Source organism: Caloenas nicobarica, chromosome 1 (assembly GCF_036013445.1).
Source record: "Caloenas nicobarica isolate bCalNic1 chromosome 1, bCalNic1.hap1, whole genome shotgun sequence".
NCBI lineage: Eukaryota > Metazoa > Chordata > Aves > Columbiformes > Columbidae > Caloenas > Caloenas nicobarica.
The window spans coordinates 91,091,618-91,112,931 of NC_088245.1; the positions used below are offsets into that span (position 1 = coordinate 91,091,618).

General features: G+C 39.1%; 1 protein-coding gene across 1 annotated transcript in view; it reads right to left on the reverse strand.

Moving 5' to 3' along the window:
• Positions 1-12,447: 12,447 nt before the first annotated feature.
• The window catches only part of EPHA6 (EPH receptor A6), a 481,365-nt gene continuing 472,498 nt past the window's right edge, over positions 12,448-21,314 (reverse strand). Inside the window, 3 exon segments of the mRNA XM_065645252.1 lie at positions 12,448-12,759; positions 15,669-15,818; positions 18,711-18,904. Of these exon segments, the coding sequence (XP_065501324.1) occupies positions 12,645-12,759; positions 15,669-15,818; positions 18,711-18,904 (459 nt within the window). The 3' untranslated portion in view covers positions 12,448-12,644.

Below are 21,314 nucleotides of genomic sequence, written 5' to 3' on the forward strand. Positions count from 1 at the left end.
AGGCCACTATGATTAAGCATTCTTTAGCTGAAAAAAAACACCACGACCCTGAAGCATCTCAAGTATTAGAACATATTGCTGGTCCATCTTTATTAGTACACCACCCTGTGTTAAGCAGCTGGAGTTTTTTTGCATGATCATGTATGACAGGCTTCACTGTGTATCGTTATATTAGTAACTTAAGGCAAAACAAACACCATTAACTCAAAAATAACCACCAGTACTGTAACTTTTATTTGCTAATAAATATCTTAATAAACAGGCTTACCCCATCTGTAAGACCTGATAATGCCTCTTAGGAAATCATAGAAAAATAAAATACAATAATAATCAGTAACTTGTACTTTGTACAAAAATCTTATTATGTTGCTCAGCAGGTAGCTTTGCCAAACCCCATATTCTTTCTGCAAAGAGATGGCATATGTAATGCAATTCACCTTAAAAACAGCCTAATGTTGAGAGCTGAGCATTCTATTAATACTATTAACTTGTAGGCATGCCAGCACATGAAAATTTACATGGAACATCATATTGTCATAGGAATAGAATAATAATAATAAAAATAAGATAACGCTACTTTTCGGTAAATAATAACAACTTTGCTTCAAATGTAAATTCCCCTTGGGACTGCAAATCAGTATATTAAGCGTTTTATTACATGGCTATTCCTACAATGCTGTTATAAACTGGCAAAAAGGCAGAAATAAAAATGCAGTGGGAACACATATAGGAGATATATTACATGAAGAAATGTCATTCTGAACAGTGAGGCAGTCCCAGGGGGAAACCAACAATACCAGCTGAGAAATGTTCAGTCTCCCAGAATGAGTAGATGGTGCTTGCTCTGTGCAACGCTACACGAGTTCAGACCGATGAAGACACAACCCAGAGGTACGGTGCCACAGCTGCTTTTCTGTGAGACGAATGGCGAAGACTGAGTCACAGGTAGTTGTCATTATTAACATACGGTTCGGTAAGAGGAAAAGAAGCAACAGCAAAACAAATGTTATCTGGGGTGTTTAAAGACAAGGTGGGTTTCAGACTACTGGTAAGGATATGAGATCTGTGCTGAGGCCAGTTTGTTTGTAAAATAGTTTGTGAGTATTATGATTATACTGTTACTTTTGAAGCCATCTACTTTTAAAGTTTTGACATGGCTGCTTAAATATATAATCTAAAGTGTCTGTCATCAAATAGTTATTCATATATACACATACATTGATACATTTTATGGCTATGCTAGAACAGCAAACTATGGAGAGCAGTCATATTTAATTGTATACAATCTAATTTCACAGAAGAGACAGAGATTAAAACCCCTTTTATTTGAGATACTTTTAAAACCAACACACAGAAATAGTGGCTATCCTGAGAAAACATACCAACCACGTTATAGGAATATAGATAAATTGTCCGAGCAGCCAGGGACCAGGTTAGAAAAAGTAAAGCCCTGATAGAATTAAATCTAGACAGGGATGTCAAGGGCAACAAGAAAAGCTTCTATAGGTACGTTGGTGCTAAAAGGAAGACTAGGGGAAATGTGGGCCCTCTCCGGAAGGAAACAGGAGACCTGGTTACCCAGGATATGGAGAAGGCTGAGGTACTCAATGACTCTCTTTCCTCAGTCTTCACTGGGAAGTGCTGTACCTACAGCACCCAAGTCAGAGCAGGCAAAGGCAGGGACTGGGAGAATGAAGAACTGCCCGCTGTAGGAGAAAAAACAGGTTTGAGACCATCTAAGGAACCTGAAGTTGCACAAGTCCATGGGACCTGATAAGATGCATCCATGGGAACTGGCAGATGAAGTTGCTAAGCCACTATCCATCATATTTGAGAGGTCGTAGCAGTCTGGTGAAGTTCCCACTGACTGAAAAAGGGGAAACAACCCCCATTTTTAAAAAGGGAAAGAAGGAAGACCTGGGGAACTACAGGCCAGTCAGTCTGATCTCTGTGCCTGGCAAGATCATGGAGCAGATAGATCCTCCCGGAAGCTATGCTAAGGTACATGGAAAATAAGGTGGTGATCAGTGACAGCCAACGTGGCTTCACTAAGGGCAAATTGTGCCTGACAAATTTGGTCGCCTTCTACAACTGAGTTACAGCATTGGTGGATAAGGAAAGAGCAACTGACGTCATCTACCTGGACTTGTGCAAAGCATTTGACTCTAAAGCCTTGTCTCTAAATTGGACAGACATGGATTTGATAGATGGACCACTCAGTGGATACAGAATTGGCTGGATGGTCGCACTCAAAGAGTTGGGGTCAATGGCTCAATGTCCAAGTAGAAACCAGTGACGAGTGGCATTCCTCAGGGGTTGGTACTAGGACTGGCACTATTTAACATCTTTGTTGGTGACATGGACGGTGGGATTGAGTGCATTCTTTGCAAGTCTGCTGACAACATCAAGCTGTGTGGTGCAGTTGACATACTGGAGGGAAGGGAATGCCATCCAGAGGGACCTGGACAGGCTTGAGAGGTGGGTCTGTGCGAACCTCATGAAGTTCAGCAAGGCCAAGTGCAAAGTCCTGCACATGGGTCGGGGAATTCTCAAGCACAAATACAAGCTGGGCGAAGAATGGATTGAGAGCAGTCCTGAGGAGAAGGACTTAGGGATGTTGGTCGATGAGAAACTAAACATGACCCAGCGACCTGCACTTGCAGCCCAAAATGCCAACTGTATCTTGGGCTGCATCAAAAGGAGCATGGCCAGCAGTCAAGGGAGATGATTCTGCCCCTCTACCATGCTCTGGTAAGACTCCACCTGGAGTTCTGCATCCAGCTCTGGGGTCCCCAACAGAAGAAATACATGGACCTGTTGGAACAGGTCCAGAGTGGGGTTATGAAGATGATCAGAGGTCTGGAGCACCTCTGCTGTGAACACAGGCTAGACAGTTGGGGTTGTTCAGCTTGGAGAAGAGAAGGCTCTGGGGAGACCTTGCAGCAGCCTTCTAGTACCTAAAGAAGACCTACAAGACAGCTGGAGAGGGACTTTTTACAAGGGCATGTAGTGATCAGACAAGGGGTAATGGCTTTAAACTGGAAGAGGGCATATTTAGCTTAGATATAAGGAAGAAATTCTTCACCATGAGGGTGGTGAGGCACAGGAACAGGCTGCCCAGAGAAGTTGTGGATGCCTCATTCCTGGAAGTGTTCAAGGCCAGGTTGGATGTGGCTTTGAGCAACCTGGTCTAGTGGAAGATGTCCCTGCCCAAGGCTGGGAGGGTTGGAATGAGATGATCTTTAAGGGCCCTTCCAATGCAAACCATTCTGTGATTCTATGATCTTCCAAGAGAAAAATCCAAGCTAATTTTTGGAAGGTAGTAAAATGGTTTTTTTGCATCTTTTCTGTAAGTGAAAGTGGTTTGTATTTAAAAAAAAAAACCACCAAACATCCTGATGACAAAATTAAAACAATGAAAGTTGCTTTGCTACAAAATAAACTATTGCCTCTCAGTAAATATGGTTTCACATAATCATTTAAAGAATTTTTTTTCCCTGTTAAACTGCAGATGCAGTCCTGAGAAGTGCAGAGTACCTGTCATCATTATTGAAGTCAATATGGGTTGTACCACACCAAAAAGAACAAGCCCTTTTTGTTAGTCTCCAGGTTTTCAGCCACAGCATCACCATGCCTGATGTAACTGATACCATCAGAGAATTTTGATATTGGCCTCAACAGAAGCAGACACAAGGCTCTAGGTAAGAACAACATACACTGAAGTACTGACTGAATCCAGTTACTTCACCAGAGTTAACCAAGAAACCTTATATAGAGAAGTTGGAAGAAGACATTGCTGCAAAAGAAATGATATTAAAATGCGACACTGCCAATTCAAAGCTAGCTGTTTCTTGGGGAGAGGCAGACAGGGAATCATGGCCATAAGCTTTAAAATGCTTATGCGTTTACATGTTAGGAATTTTAGAGTAGGATGTTTTTCTTGAGATAGGGAACTAACAAAAGAGTTCAGTAAACAGAACCACTAGGAGGGCATTAGTTATTTTATTTGCTACTGTGCCTTTCATTAACTGGCAAATCTCCAAATTTACACTGCAATGCACTAGGAGTATAGAACAGCTTGTTCAAAGAGGCAAATGATCAGATAGAACTGTTATTATGAAGGGGAGATTATATTGCATAACGGTATATCTTTAGGAAAAAGGACAGACAAATCCTATTTTTTTGTACATTTGTTTGTACATTTCTGTTTGTTTGATGGGGATCGTGGTTTTATCCTGAATTTAAGTCTGGGAATTTGGGGAATTTTCTAGCAGAAAACAACCAACCAACCAAAACCAAAAAAGAAAAAAAAAACCACAACCAAACAAAAAACCCCACCAAACCCCCACAACAAACAAACAAACAGAAAACATTCATGTTAGATACTCTATTAGATAATTTTAAATACTTATTCCAATCTCAGAGATGGTAGCCCATTCCAATAAAACAGTGCAGCAACCACCTTTTGTGCCTTGCAGTTCAGGTCGACCATGTTGAAGGTAACCATAATCTATTTCATCACATCCCTGAGGTCATAGCATTGTCTTTTATGCTCAGTGCACTCTTTTTCCCCCTATTAAATGAGGCCATCTGTTCCATGCAAATCTATAGAAACTCTTAATCCAAAATCTGTTTCAGTTTGTTGACATCTTCTTATGCATTTAACTGATTTTGGATCATGCCCTGAATGACCAACCTACATCTCAACCTGAAACTCTCAATGGAGAAATTAAAACTAGCAAAAAGTTTTAGCAATACATTTGAATGACAGGACAGTGTGTGTCCTAATAAGTGCTGGTTCTCTAACAAGTCAAACATGACAGTGGTGGGATGCAGGAAGGGAGAATTTGTTTGGAGACCTGAATCCTACATAATGTATGTATAACATAGGGCTTCATCTCACTGCCAGTGAAGTCATAACAAACTCCATGAATTTCGGTCACAGCAAGACCATGCCTATTGACACTGAAACAGTTAATTCCTTGCAGTTACATCATTGTCCCAGGAATTACTCCATCAAGAAGTTAATTAAAATCTTTCAGCAGGATTTGGAAATACCAGGTATTTTAGAGCAGATCTTTTCCAAGACAAAAATCGAACTTCCAAAGTTGGCATTTAATATCTAAAATAATCTACAGATTTGAAACATTGGCTACACTTTGTCTTTCTCAGCTAATCCTATTGTACATAAAGGGACTGTAACGGTAAGTTATACAGCTCAGAGCATTCAACTTCTTAAAAAATAATAATCTGAGGAACTATATATAACCATAGCACTCATGGATGAGCAGTGTGTGCTACTGAATACAGTATATGATGGTAGAAGGTATTTGTGAGCTGTAAGTGCATGGAACTGCCTTATACAGTTGTGGGGTTTGTGGTGTGGTGGGGGTTTTTTTGGTGTCTTTTTGTTTGTTTATTTGGGTTTTTTGTTTTGTTTGTTTGTTTGTTTGTTATTGCTCCTTAGCACAATATGGACTAGAGGCTCTAATCTAAATTATGACAATTTTACCAGGTTTTTTGTCATAGGCGGGGCCCTGGAAAACCAGCAACTAGATTATTGCCTATCACTGTTGTAGAGGAGCCTCAGAGCATTACGCTGTGATGATACTATGAAAATACTCCCTTGGGTGTTTCAGGGGGTACTTTTTCATCATTCACAACCAGAAATTAATATTTGGATTCCAGTGCAGATTTCCCCCAAATTCGATTTTCCAGATCCTAGGTTCAAGGTTGCTTTCTATACAGCCAAGGCTTCAGGCATCACACAGTTCATAATATAGAGGGCTAGATTTCTCTTTGATTTGTGAATTTTCAGTCCCAGGGTTTTGGCTTATCTGCCGCTCAACATACATGCTGCTGCTTAGCAGTTTTTCACTCAATTGTCGATAATGAGAAATTTATTCACAAATTTGTAATCAGCTTGATGATGCACATGTTAGAGGTAAATATTCCTCAAAATGTGTAGTATTTCCCAAATGAAGAAAAAGGGCAGCAATATCTTCTCACATATGAAGAACAATGTGCGCAGGAGGTTTTGTGATAGTACCAATGAATATACTGGACTGGTCAAGGAAACCGTGTGTGGTACTGAAGTTGAAAAAAAAATGACAAAATATATCTTATGCTGCCTTACGAATATTTTACAGGGACTTGGATTTGCAAGTCCTTTATGCCTAACTCTGCTCATGTAAATAGTCCCATTTCTAATGAGCCTCCTTCTATGAATTAAGCCATACAAACATAGAACTGTTTATAGATTCAGGAATTTCTGAGCATGGCACAGTGGCACAGTACATACATCATTACTGAGACACATGTTTAGTCACCTGCTAGTCAAAGTGCTCAGATGCTTAGACATAGGTCAAAATTTTGGACAGGAACAAAGTAGAACAACTGTGAAAACTTCCAATGATTTTGAGGCTGATCTTTTTAATTTATTTTTTCCCATATCTTCAGTTTCATGACTTGGTATTTTTTATTGTAGTTTAATTACACAGGTGCGAAAAATCAGATAATATGCTAAAACTTTCTGGGAGAGAAAGGTAGGTGGGAAATCTCTTGCATGAAAGAAAGTTTAAGAGATACTAATGTAGAATATTTAAAGAAACATACACACAAATAGATTTCGCTGAACTGGCATTATATTATTTCACATATAAAATATGGAAATATATTTTAACTCTAATCCGTTTTTTAACTTCAGGTTTTTTATCAGGCATTTTTGTCGGTTTTTCTTTCTAAAATTTAGCACATCTTTTTAGATTATAAAATGGCATATCCTTATTCATATTCCCTTAAAATTTCCCTCATTTTAACCTCACAAGTGTCTATAAATGGCTATTTAAAATAAAATAATTCATATACTGTTTAAACGTATTTGGTGACTTCAGCAGATGGACTCAACCTTTTTATAGCATGGACTACCTCTTACTGGAGATGCTGGCTCATGGGTACCTTGCTTCCCCTTTATGATCACTGATGATTTCTACAGTAATTAGTTGTATGGATAAGAATCAGTAGAAAGGGGTTTAGTGTGGTGGCAGTAGAAGCATCAGCATCAGGTGACCAGGCAGCTTTCTGTAAGCCAGTTTGAAAATGCTTTTCCTGCTTGTGGAGGAACAGGGAGGCTGTCCATTTCCAGATAACGAGCCAAGGAAGTCTGGGAAGTACTATACACATACAGTGCATGCCAAAAATTTTAAAAGTCAATGGGCAGATCAACCCCATTATTGGGCGTTATGTAATTAATTCTGTAGGTTTGAAAAATCTCAGATATTATATTTACAATTCTTTATGTACATATAGACAAATACTTTATATCCATAATGTGCTTAACATATCCTGGTCCATAATCTGAGGAACTATATACAACCATAGCGCTCATGGATGAGATGAGCAGTGTACACTACTAACTACAGTATATGATGGTAGAAGATATTTGTGAGTCGTAAGTGCATGGAACTGCCTTATGCAACTCTTGTTTGTTTGTTTGTTAATGCTCCTTAGCACAATATGGACAGTTCTTCCTGTTTCACCTTATTGTAGGCTTTAGGGATTTTTTTTTTCCCCTTTTCAGTGCTGATTCATTTGTCTCTCCAGGAAATTTCAAGGTCACTGTCCTACTAAGTCTTAGCTCAGCCCAACACATCTTTCCCTCGCTCTCAAAAAATAATAATAGTACGATTGTAAAAAGAAAAAAAATAAGATTATCTTTGCCATTTATTCAGGAAAGATCAATTACACTTAGCGAACAAATAAGAGAACTGTTTAACAGAATACAGTGCTCTTCAACCATGTGCAGGTGTCAGAAGTGAAGTATCTCTATTCTTAATTTTTTTCCTAGAAGATGCAATGGAAGACAGACTTTTTATTATCACTCTTTTGTTACTCTAAAAGATGTGTTGGACTGAATTGGGAGCCCTCCTTTCCACTTTCTGTGGAACATATTCCAAGACAGACCGAGCCCATGACAGGGTAATTACAGGTGCCTTGTGTTCACAAGATAATTTCTCAGCTGCCAGAATGTGTCCCATAAAACCATTCCATCAGCTGAGTTAAAACAGCTTAACACATGTTTCAGTTTGCAATGGGGCCACCTGAAATTTAGCAACTAGTCTTCAATACAAGTATGTTCTATGCTGCTTTACCTTGGTGGCTGATGTGGTCCTATGGGGTCATTCTAACATGGAAATTGATGTGGTTAATACAGTCTTACTAGGCATCTCCACAGTCCTAGCTATTCCACATAGTAAATCTCTACTGTGTCTGAATAAAGGGCATCTGTATGTTACTTATGACCCACTTTTGGATCCTGTATGAATCTGCACTGAAAAATAAATTAATGGAGCCCAGTATTAGGCTCATCATATAAAAAATGGAAAATGGAAAGTCAGTCTTAAATTACAGAAGAATCAAAGTACTACAGTGTATGAGTTCCATGTCAGAATAATGCAGGTAATACCTGATACAATTTTGGACAGAGAATGCTTTGTCCAGAACAACTAGTCTATTTGAATTTATAGTTGAGTGCACTATTTGCAGTTTAAAAAATTGCCTTATGCTGAAAAGTCTTGGCTGATGTCTTAAAGCACAGCATGTGTCCAAGTTTTTATTGGACAGACACTGAATTTACATTCATGGGGAACAAAAAGGGTAACTTTTGTTTAAGAAAAAATTAAATTACATAGCTCAATTCTCTTTCTTTCATCTAATGGAGTCCCATTGCTTCTCAGTAATTCCAATGTGCAAACCCCTCCTGAGCAAAATCTACTAAACCTTCTGCTGTTACTTGTTCAGTTTTAATACCAGTCTTATGCACAAATTCTCTCTTTTTTCACGGGTGCAGCATAAAGACTAGATACAATCAGTGCATGAGATTCATCTGACCAAACACAGATGCCTGGATATAAGCTAGTAATTTTGATCTCTTTGAATGCAGAGAAACAGGTGCCTCTTTGGCACAATTCATCTAACCCAGAAATAAATAATTACATATGTTAGATGACTCGCATCCTACAAGGGCCCACTTCTCCTCATTGATTAAAAGGGAACCTCAGACGACTAGCTCAAGTGCAGACCTCCAAGATCAGGTGAGAAGAATTCCTCACAGTAGGTCTCTGGGCTCTAACTGACAAGTGCCTGGACATCCAAGTTACTTGTCAGTCAACTTTAGAAGCGCTGCTGTTGGCACATGATGGACAAGGGCAGTGCACTTGTCAGCCAAGAGACACTAACATGGTCCTGCTCAGCAGTCAAGGCCGTCGCTTAAGCTGTGTTTTGGGCGCTTATGTGATACGCAAGTAGTCATAACGGTACAGATAGGTTATATTCTAGATCAATGACAATCAGATCTGTGAGAAAAATATACACATGGATATCACTTGTAAATAACTTTGAACTATTTCATTTCCTTATGTCCACATTTTAATGCCTTTTTTTTTTGGCTTGCATATCATGCATACACACTTCATTTAGTGAACTTTCAATGACTACTTTTAATCATGAAGCACTCTGCAATGTGGCCAGATTCTCAAAGACGGCTTACTAGATTTGCTTAAATTTGTTAAATTTAAGCTCTAACTGCATATTGCAATATACAGGATAACTAAATAGAGCTAATTTTCACCCGAAGAAAGTATCCTCTGTAACAAAGAAAGTTGCTCTGATTTCACATATACATTTGTGACCTGCACAGAATTAAGCTCACATTTAGAAAATAACATCTATTGGTTTTTTGTTTGTTTTTTAAATGAAAAAATTAGGACAACCAAAACAAGAGTAGCCTTGGAATTGGAGCAAGAGCAAATAAAGTGTTTCCAAAATGGAGAAAATGTGAATTTGATCAAGATAACTATTATAAAAGTGTCATACTGCACCACCACAACAACAAAAAAATCAAGCTGTATAAACCCACAAAATCCTGAATTTACAATGTTTTTAATAAATGCCCTCACCCAAAGATTACCTTGTTCTTTCCTTTCTTGTTACCCGAACTCGTGGTTATATAAAAAATATATCTGACTAATAAATGTTTTAATATTGATTTTTTTTCTATTGAAAATATGTTTTCAGTAGTGTGATAAATTTGGAAATTAATTTCCATGAAATATTTCTAGGTTGCGTGCATGTAACATGCTGCTCTGCATCCACACTACCAGTAATGAAAACAAAATTGTGAAGGAGAATTTAAAAGTGCACGTACATGGTTTGGATTAGTTATGAGTAATTTTGAAACCCCATTGACAAATAACATACTCATACCTCCTTGGCAGTGTATTTAATTGTGAGAGAGGCTCCTTGCACAGATGTCACGTTGTTGGCCACAGAAGCAATGACAGGCAAAAAGGATAACAAAATGATAAAGGAAAATCAACTCCTAAATTATGCTGTGATGACAGTATTTTTAAAAAGGCTTCAGGTAAGTGTGGTTTTCTTTCCATAAGAGAACTTTTACCACAAAATTATTCAGATGTGGAATTGGGGCAGAATTTTTCAAGTGACAGTCACAGAAAAGAACAAATACTTTTTTTCCCACTGACGGCCTGTGATCTTGCTAAATGTACATGCGTGTACAGTCCTGCTGAGTTCAATGGCACTACTCATGCTGGCAAAATTACCTTTGTAGCTAGAATAGGATTGGTACTGCCCTTAATTAAACAAGATCATTAAATTGGCATTGTAGAACACCAGTGAATCCTGATCTTTAGAAAACTTGTTCCTTGGTTAATTCTTTTTTTAATGAAAGAAAGGAAAATTTACTTGGTGAACTACTGTCATCCCTCTTAAATTAATGCAGTTATTCCAACATAAAGTGACAACAGGCCTAGCATGTCTTACTGTGTGAACTGGTTGGAAGCATAATCTTTTCTGAGTTGCTTTCTGATTTTCCTTCTTTGCCACCGGTACACAATGGCAGCCTTTTCCAAGAGTTAGGAAGTACATTTTGATTTACAAGCTGTAAATTAAGCAGTAAATATCGGTATGATTACATAAAGTATTTAGTTCATTTTGATATACACATATATTGTAATAACTACCCAAACGCACGTTTTAACAGAAGAGTTTTAAAGCTTGAGTATATTGGAATGCCATGTAACTCAAAAACATCCTCCAAACTATAAATCGACAAAAGCATCTGCATCCAGTTTACATGTGACATGCATGTAGATCTGCACGTGACTTCTACAGCACGCAGACATGCGCCTGTTCCCCTGTTTCCAGAAGCGCATATCTCATGCAAATGTTTGGAATTGTAGCCCTACACGTCTGTGTAAGTTGTCCAAATAAAACATGAAAGCTGTAATTCTTAGAGAGGTACAAATATTACTTTAGGCCTTTGCAGCCATTTTCTTGCATGTAAATATGGCTATTGAAGAGTTCTAAAGGTAATGGTCATCAATGGCATTTACACTAAATGAAGATCCAGCCCATAGTAACCAGAGCTCCATTTCAACAGAGTCTCCTTTTTACTTCTAAAAGCAGTTAGAAGTAGACTCAAGGCAACACATTATTACACTGCTGTCCTATATCTCCTTTTCTGCCTACGTACAAGAAGACCAAATACCACAGTGTGTAGCTTCCAGCATTAGTTGGTGGTCGTACCACTGCCCCCAACTGGAGGATGATATGGCTGGCCTGCTCCCATGGGAATTAGCACATCACCCCACTGATGGCTGGCCCTCAAAGGTCTACTACCACTGGTGGAAATTATGCTTAGTTCATGCCTGCATTTTTGGAACAGAAAGCTTTCTGAAGTCTATGTGGCCACGATACAGCTGACAAGCATGTTTTACACGTGGTTATGGGAACGTTACAATCAGTTTTCCAGTGAATATTTGCCACGTAGTAGAAGCAAATGCTGAGTACTACCAAAAAAAAAAACCAACAAAGGTGGTATAGAGTGGTGAAGAATCCCAAGGATGAACACATTTTCCAACCTAATCTAAAATTTAAAGCATAAAAAGTGTCAAGTGCTAAAGTAATTAAAAACCAAGTACCTTAAGATTTCAAAGAGATTTCTTTCACTGTCCTCCCAATTATTCACACAACAAAAACTCGCTACATAAAATCATCAGTCATTTCTGCAAACAATACTAACATTTTGAGGCACCAACTTACCAGCATTTAAACTATTATAAAGTAATGTAACAATAGGACCCATCTATTTGGATTTAATTAAGAGATAAAATAAATATATATGTCAAACTTCTTCTTGATTGCACATTTGGTATTGGAAGTTACATGGTCACAGAACATGAAAGAAGTCAAATACTTTTTGATCTACCAGCAAACTCTAAATACATCGATAAAGAAGCCACACCAGGCCAAATAGGTTACTACTTTCAAGTAAGTTCATGAAAGTTTCCCGAATACTGTTAAACAAAGTTACACATCCATGCTGAGTTATTCATCAATGTGTAGCGAGAGTCTTGCAGTAGGCCAGGATTTTATTGGCAGGTAACTGGCAGAGGAGCTATGCAGTGTGATTAAAAATTCCTGTTTGGAAGCATTAACATACAAGTACTTTTATAATCTGAACAGGAGACTGCAGTTCTTGAAGTTGGGAAGAGCAGAAGGGAAGAATGAGAATATTTTCCATTTTAGAAATGCTGAGGCACAAAACACAGTTGATTCTAGTACTTTCATACATGAAATCCTTTCTCCTGTATGTGCATCATTTGTAACCGCAAAGTCTGTAAACTGCTGATTATTCGTCTCTGGTGTCCAATGAGTACAACTCCAATTCTTCTAATGTCACTGCAAGATAAAAAGTTTCATCGTGGATGCCAGTATAGTAAAGTCTCTTGCACACAGAAGACTATAAATATATGATGAATTGCTCTACTTCAGGACAGTTTATTTTCCTGACTGGAACATACGAGAATACTGCAAATGTTCAAGTTTTCTGCACCTGTCAATTCCAAATTTGTTTAAAGGCAGCCATTTAAGAAAAAAATTTTTAAAATGTTGTAGTTAGAACAGACAGCTGTTGTGATACTAATGGTCAAGTAATTTTTCCAGCTCTTGAGGAAGAACCCAAGAGGAGGGTTCTAATAGTCCATTTTTAGCAATATGTTAGTAGCAAACATTTTCCACTTACACTTGCAAAGGAACAGGCCTGATACACTCACTTTTGCAGTCTTGACGCTGAAATATCAATAACAGAGGCTGTGCTTCTGATGATTTGGGCAATGGTGGTGAGAGGTGGTCTCAAGATCAGAATAGCACTGAATCTTAGAGCTCAGCCCAGATTTCCCTCCATCTCGTCTAGACCAGCACCCTGGAGGTGGTAGGTCACCCACAGAACCTGACTCTTTGGCAGGAATGAAGTCACCAGCCCTCAGTGTCTGGCACCATCCACTAGTTCCGTTGTTCTATAAACATCAACAACTGCAATATGCTGAGAGAGATCACGGAGGTGGCGAGGGCAGGAAACTTCAGATATGCCTTGTCTAATTGTGCAAATCCCACGCTGGGACATAGCATAGATATCACTTGTTTAGATACCCTCAAAAACTGTTTGATGATACAGCTAGTAAAGGAGCCCGGGGGATGAGGCATGGCCTTTATGAGTTTCAGGTTTGCAGTTCAAGATACCTGGCTCTGTATCCTCCAGATGAAGAGCCACTGTATAGCAGCAAGTATTATGTACTTGGGCTTAGCATCCACATGGGGGATGATACACAATGCTTAAGGTCAGCAGGGATTATGCAAAAATATTGAGCATCTTAGAAGCTAAAAAGGGTCAACTAAAAGAATAAACCTTTACAGCAGGGAGTGGTGTTAGAAATGCAGGAACAATGCATAGCACATATCAAGGAAAGGCCTGATAAAACTGAGAAGGGTGCCAGCAGCCTTAGGGTAACAGAGGTTGTTTGAAGAAAGAATCTTTCGAAAAGCTGAAGTGGTATCTAAAGAAAGAAAGTAGGAAAGATGATAACCTTAGGCAGATTATCTTTAAAAGCACAGTAAGGCAGGCTAAAAAAAAAACCCAACTTGAGGAACAACCAGAAAAAGACACCTAGTAATAAGACTCATAATACATTTTTTTGCAAGCTCACTGGGGTACGAGAAATCTACCAGAGTGCCTGTAGCGTCTAATGATGATTTGAGTATAAAAAAGCACTGCAAGACTGGCCACCTCCAGAAGACTGAACCAATTATTTGAGTTGATATTCACTGTGGAACAAACTGAAGTGACTCCCATGACAGAACCTTTACGGAGTACTTGTCAGAGGATCTGTCTGAAGTTGAAGTGACTGCAGGAGAGGTTCTATAACAAACTTAAAAACCAAGCAACAACCCACCTCCGGAATAAGACTATATTTAGCAAAGAGTTTTAAAAGACTTAAAGGAGGAAGTAGTGGAATTACTAACAGGGGTGTGAGAGAGTGAGGTTTCAGCTTCGTTCCACTTGCTTAAAAATTTCTTGGTGCCTGAGGCACGGAGAGTGGTGCCACGCAAAGTAACAAGTTTTCAGGGGAGATGTGGGAACCACAGACCTGTGAGCATGAAATCATTACAGTGCATAATAGAAACTATACTAAAGTACAGAATTATGGGATGCCTGGATAAGTTTTCTACTGGAATCACTATGGCTTTGCAAAGGGAAGTTCTATTTTATAAAATTATTTGTTTCCAGTGGAGGAGTCAGCACACACATGGATAAGGGCAATCCATTTGATACACCCTACTTGGATTTAAAAATCTTTCGAGAGGATGCCTCATCAAAGCTTTATAAGGAAAATAAGGAGCCATGGCATAAGAAGGTGTTTGTGTGACTAAATAACCATTTCAAAGACAGGAGGTTAGGAGTAACCTGCCAGGTTTTACAATGCAGTCGTGAATGGAAACCTGCAGGGTAAATGGTCTGGAGAAACAGGTGAGCACAGAGGCAAAGAAGTCAGTTGGCAAGACTGAATTCTTAGGGCGGTAATGGAAAGGGCCAGCTGCAAAGAGTTTCAGAAGGATCTTATAAGACTAAGTGACTATGCCATAAAGCAGCAGATAAAATTCAATGCAGGTGAATGTAAAGTGATACACATGGGAGAAAACCAGTCCTAACTTCACACGTAAAATTACTGAGTTTTAACTGACCACTACCATTATTAATACAGACAGACTCAGCATCAAATAAAAGATTAGGAATTAATGGGAAGGGAATAGTGAACAAAACAGAATGTATTGTTATGCTACCATATTAATCCATAGTTTGCCCAAACTCCTATATACTGGGTGCAGCGTTTTCATTTAAAAAATGATAGAGGGGACTCAGAGATGATTGAAGAAGGGCAGCAAGCCACGGAACAACTTCCATGAGGACTGACATGGGGTTGACGATTTTCACAGCAAAGTAAAAAAATATCTTTACCACTGATTTCAGTGGTCTAGATCAAAACTGATTCCCCAAGAAACATTTAAGAATGTTCTCTGCTTGACCTTTGGCAGTGTTTGGTATGGTCACAGAATGAAATGTCAGTTCTGGGTGTCTTAATCACATATTTCTCCTGCATCGTTTTGGTAAATCAACTGTATTTGTCTTATTACCTTAGATAGGAAAGGAAATGAAAGCACTATTCCATACATGATGATAATTACATCACTGCAGCATTCAAAGAAATTCAGATTGATTAAGTCACTGTAGGGATAATAGATTACATACTTACTCAATACTCATTCTTGAAACCATATCCAAAGTTGTGAAACCTGCTGCCATGAAGTTATTTTTATACTGACCCATTTTTATGGAATCCAGCCAGTCACTGACTGAAACAAACAAAGGATATTCTGGAACTTCACCAGGTGAATCTGGCATTCTGTAAAAACAAAATGTAAAGGTTACCAAAGCAGTACAAAATATGACACTTGGTTTACTCTGGTAGACAGAAGACAGAAGGAATGAGAGAGGAGCCTGCGCTGTAAAGGTCAAATCTTAACTGCAGATCTCTTTAACCTGTTGTCTAAAACTTAGAAACCATCTTCATCTGCCAAGTTACACTACTTAATACATTTTTTTAAAGCTCTGCAGCTCGGTAACAAACCAAGGAACAGACCTACTGTTCTTCTCTTTGTTCCCACAACGCATTTCTTTACAGATCTTACATCTTCAGGATGATAATAATTTGTAAATACAGTAGTCAAAGCAGAGGACAAACGAAATTTAACATGAGATAGAATTTAAAAATACTAAAACTGTGAGATTATTCTAATATTTCTCTCCAAAAAAAAACCCCAAATGGCTTCTTATTGCTATACTATTGTGCAATGGGAACACTTTGATTACAGTGTCCAAAACCTAAAAGAAGCAAAAAAATTAAGATTTTATATCTTTGCTTTTATATAGAATTACACAGAGTAGCAAATAAAAACGAAGGAGCTAATTTAATCAAATTCCTGTTTCAGTTGTTTTCCTGAATATTATCACAACTGAAACAGGTGGAAAAAAAAAATGTCCAATTTTGGCGCATACATTTCCAGTCTTCTGTTGTGTACCACACTGATGAGGGCTCACAACTTCCATTGACTTTGTACATTTTGTGTGGAAACTGTAAGAACAGAATGCAGAAAAAGCACACTGCTGTTTATAAAAGCTTTATGATATGGCTTATGTATACTGTAGGAAGCAACACACTCTAGTATCTTAACATACCAAGTTTCAACCACACATATTCAAATACATTAAGCACACTGATTTTCATTCACATTATCAAAATAACAGAGAGAGACTGCAGGACAGGAGAACGTTGCTAAGTAGAAACCTCAATTAAACACCTACCAAGGTCTCTTCCAACCTGAATTACTCTATGACTGTATGATTCTATAGAATAACTACCTCGTAAGTTAAGAGCAACACAAAAATCATTCAGATTAACTGCATCAAGCATTCCCAGATGAACAGAAAAACTTTTCCGAACAGGTGAGCTCAATAAGAGCTCGACTGCAAGAAAACAAGGATAGCAAGATACCAGCCTCAATCTTTGCCCTGTTGCTCAGCCTGTCTTCAAACTGTATTAAAAAACACCTTAATCCACTGAGGTTCTCAGCAACACCCACCAGGCTTTGAGAACCCTTTAGAAACACAGGGGGGGTCTCCATGAAAGCACCTCTGTCTTAAGGTGAATTTCAGGTAATGAAGACAGTGAGGCAACCTGGACCTTCACTGCTTTCAGATGATATCCAGGGACAGTATGGATTAATAAGCCTACAAAAATTGACAAATTCTCCCACCACAGCCTTGCTTCTTCTGTGGCTGCATTAATTTCTGTAATATTATGAATGGAAAAAACTTTGGACAACACCATCAATAATTATTTTTTTGTGGAATAGTAATAGCACCATCTTGTATTTGGTCACTGTTGCCATTCTTCTGCAGATAAATACAGATTTAGCAAGCTAAGACATAACTACTTTCTGCGGGGAATTACTCCTGGGCAGTTCAGAAATTGCTTGGGCACTGTCAGATGGAGAGACAGGCTGTTGAATAGAGAAAAAAATTACAAAGAGAATACTAGCATATAGGAGAAGAGCCAAAAAAGGAGAATAAATAGATTCACGAAGATCAAGGACAGACAACGCACAAACAGAGCTCAAACAAAAAACAAACCAAACCAAACAAAGAAAAATACCTAATATAACCTGCATGACTTGAGAAAAATAAAAAAGTCATGGAATCATAGAATACCAGGCTGGAATAGACCACAAGGATCATCTGGTCCAGGCTTTCTGGCAAAAGTACAGTCTAGAAAAGGTGGCCCACCACCCTGCCCAGCTGAATCTTAAAAGTGTCCGATGTTGGGGAATCCACCACTTCCCTGGGGAGATTATTCCAATAGCTGATTATTCTCATCATGAAACATTTCCCTCTGTGTCCAATCAGAATCTCTCCAGGAGTAACTTGTACCCATCGCCCCTCAGGTTTTCCTTGTAAAAAGGGAGTCTCCATCTTCTTTGTAGCCCCCCTTTAAATATTGGAACACGGTGATAAGGTCTCCTCTAAGCCTTCTTCTCTCAAGGCTGAACGAGCTCAGTTCTCTCAGCCTTTCTTCATGTGGTGGCTTCCCAGTCCTTCGATCATCTTTGTGGCCCTTCTCTGGACCTTCTCCAGCCTGTCCACAACTTATTTGTGTAGTGGGGACCAAAACTGAACAGTGTTCCAGGTGTGGCCTGACAAGCACTGAGTAGAGTGGGATAATGACATCCTTGTCTCTGCTGGTGATGCCCTTGCTAATGCAGCCCAGCATCCTGTTGGCTTTCTTTGCCGCAGCAGCTCACTGTTCACTCATACTGAGCTTGTTGTCCACCAGGACCCCCAGGTCCCTTTCCACAGAGCTGCTCCCCAGCCAGGTAGATCCCAGCCTGTGCTGCACTTCTGGATTATGTTCTCCAAGGTGGAAGACCTTACACTTGTCCTTGTTGAACTTCATCAGGTTCTTTTTAGCCCACTCTTCCAGCCTATCCAGGGCTATGCAGGGTGGCTCTCCCTTCCAACGTGTCCCCTTCCCCACTCAGTTTGGTGTCATCAGCAAGTCCTTATACAACAGTTCATTAACAATAAAGCAAACCTTAAAAGAGGCTTACAGTTATTTGAATCGCCATAACTTTGTGAATTCAGAACTTTTCTGCTCTCTCCCACCCCTACTTAATACCTTAAAACATCTAATGATAGCCACGATCCATTACAAAAAAAAAGGTACCAAAAGGAGTCTTACACAAGTACGTCCTCCACTAAGGTATGAAGGGTGCTCGGATTGCGGATCAGTTTGTCTAGAAAGCTGACAATGTCACCAAATTTTGGACGGTGGTTCCTCTCCTTTTGCCAGCAGTGAAGCATTAGTTGGTGAAGAGAAGCTGGGCAGCCCATGGGTGCTGGAAGCCTGTAGCCTTCTTCAATAGACAGTATAACCTAAAGAAATACAACGCATACGATCACTGGGCATTAAATGCTGAAAGAACACTGTAAAGTTGACAATTAGAAACCAGTGATAACAATTAATGGCAGAGGCACCCTTACTTTATGTATTGCTGGGGCTTTACTCAGGGAATCAGGACTGGCAGGAGCGTGACCAGAGGAGATGCAAAGTGTTTTGTAGGCATGTGAAACACAGCAGGCATTTTTTTAGGCTCTCTGGACACCCTCTTCAAACAGCCAAGAAAGGAGGAGGAGAGGAAAGAACTAACCAGTATCACTATCTTTTTTACCCACCTGCGGGTTGATGTTGTACTGAATGGAGTCACAGGGCCACAAACCAACCTTGTATGGCTGCTGCATACCAGGATGCTCTAATATTTATGTCCTGACAAAGTGTGTGGCGAAGTGACAATACAGGGTGTTTCAAAAAGATGGACCCAATTTGAAATCACTATATCTCATTTATAAGTTTATAAAAAGGTGAGTAAAACTTGGTAACTCATTAAACTGTTTGTAAATTTTTGTGTAATTGTAACATATTGCCATTGTGAAACATACTGCTTTGAAACTGGGTCCATCTTTTTGAAACACCTTGTACAATCAAGCATTCCAAATGCACATTGCAGCACCTGGAAACTTTACTTGGTTTTTGCTTGCTGTTTCTGCTGATTGTTAGAGTATGATTAATTCAGGCAATGTCTCACACACCAAGTTACAGTGAAGAACAACATTATTTTGCACAGCCTGTCTCAGAAACCTGGATGTCCAAGCTGTTTATGACTTAACAGAAATTAATGAAATTATGGTGTTACCATATACCCTAAAGTGAGTACAACTTTCTGATTCAGCAGATGTGGAAAAATATGTTTGGTCAGGATTTGGAAAGAAATAGATCTGATACCACAGATAAATCTCTTGTATGAAAAATTACATTTGATCAGAGTTGAAGAGAGGCTTGTTTTTAGTAACACTGGTAACAAAAAACATGGTCTGAAAAGGACATTAGTAGCCCTGTGTGATAGGAGGTAGCAAAAGTAGATAAGGTCCATGAAGAGCTGGCTGGATTCATTCTATGTAAGATTTTAAAAAAAAGAGGAAATTTAATAGGTTCTGCAATGAGTGGTGGTAGCAGTGCAGATGATGACAGGAATGACATAGTCAGGATTTCTGTTATATAGAGTAATGGAAAGACAGTAAACAGCTGACCAAGAACAAAGCTAGGAAAAAAACCAACCCTACCACACACACACAACTTTTCCACTTAAAAATCCAATCAATGCTAAATGTTCTCTAAAGTACAAATAATTGTATACAAAATTTATAATAATGCAGTGAACTTTGAGAAACATACCTACTGCATTTCTACCCATTCTGCTTTAAGGAGACATTTATCATTTTCACGCCAATGTATGTACATGCTGCAGACTTATTAATGCAGCTGGAAGGGGGTACATTAAACTGTTTACAGCAAATCAATGTTTTACAGCGCTAGCTGTAGCTTCAATATATTCCATCTTATTATCCTGGAATATATCCTCGTTCTCTTTTTGAATTCTGAATTAATGTTGTTGGCTCTGTTCAGCAATGCCTAATACTTATGCTGCGAGCATGATGCAAATAAATAAGAGTAATGAAGCTATATTAGGACCTTAGCTCCCCTTCATGGCATGGCAGAGAATGGAACAAGCCTCTTGTAGCTTGAGGTGACTTGGTCCTACAGTGTGTAGCCCTCTTATACTCTGGCAGAAACACCTATGCGTGAAAAACAAGTGTTTGCAATGCGCCAGGGAACTGGATTTGCACAGGGGAAGTTTCAGACCCATCGGTGACAGCACCAGGAAGCGGAGGCGACTCCAAAGGCAGCATCACTTGCCATAGGGATCTCTGAACCTAATGTGCCTGTTGAGTATTGACAGACCCCATATGTGCAGATGGGACCGGCCATGCACATGCTGAGGTGGTATCTAGAGGTAAACTATATGTCAATACGATAATCTTTCCATTTGCCTTTCTGGCTACTTGTTTACATCCCTGGGATTTACTTCAGTGGTTCAAAATCTGGACAGCCAATGTGGCTGCCATAGGAAAAAATACCATCATATTGCCTGACAAGTATTTCTTCCAAAGCCTTGCCTCCTAACAATGAATGTGCCCCCAGATCGCTCCTGTTACAGACTCAGGATGGATGAAATTCAAGCCCATGTACATGAAATTTTCATCACAAAACTGTCAAAACTCATGTATTTCAAGCAGTTTGTCAAAAGTGGCTTCATAAAATGTAGGTACTTGTTACAGTGTGGGGTGTACCTTAGTTGATACTTGTCACTGAATAGGCAATCTTTAGCAGCCCAGAAATGCAGATATTGTAGTCTTTATATTTAGCTGTACCTGTTGCAAATGGTGG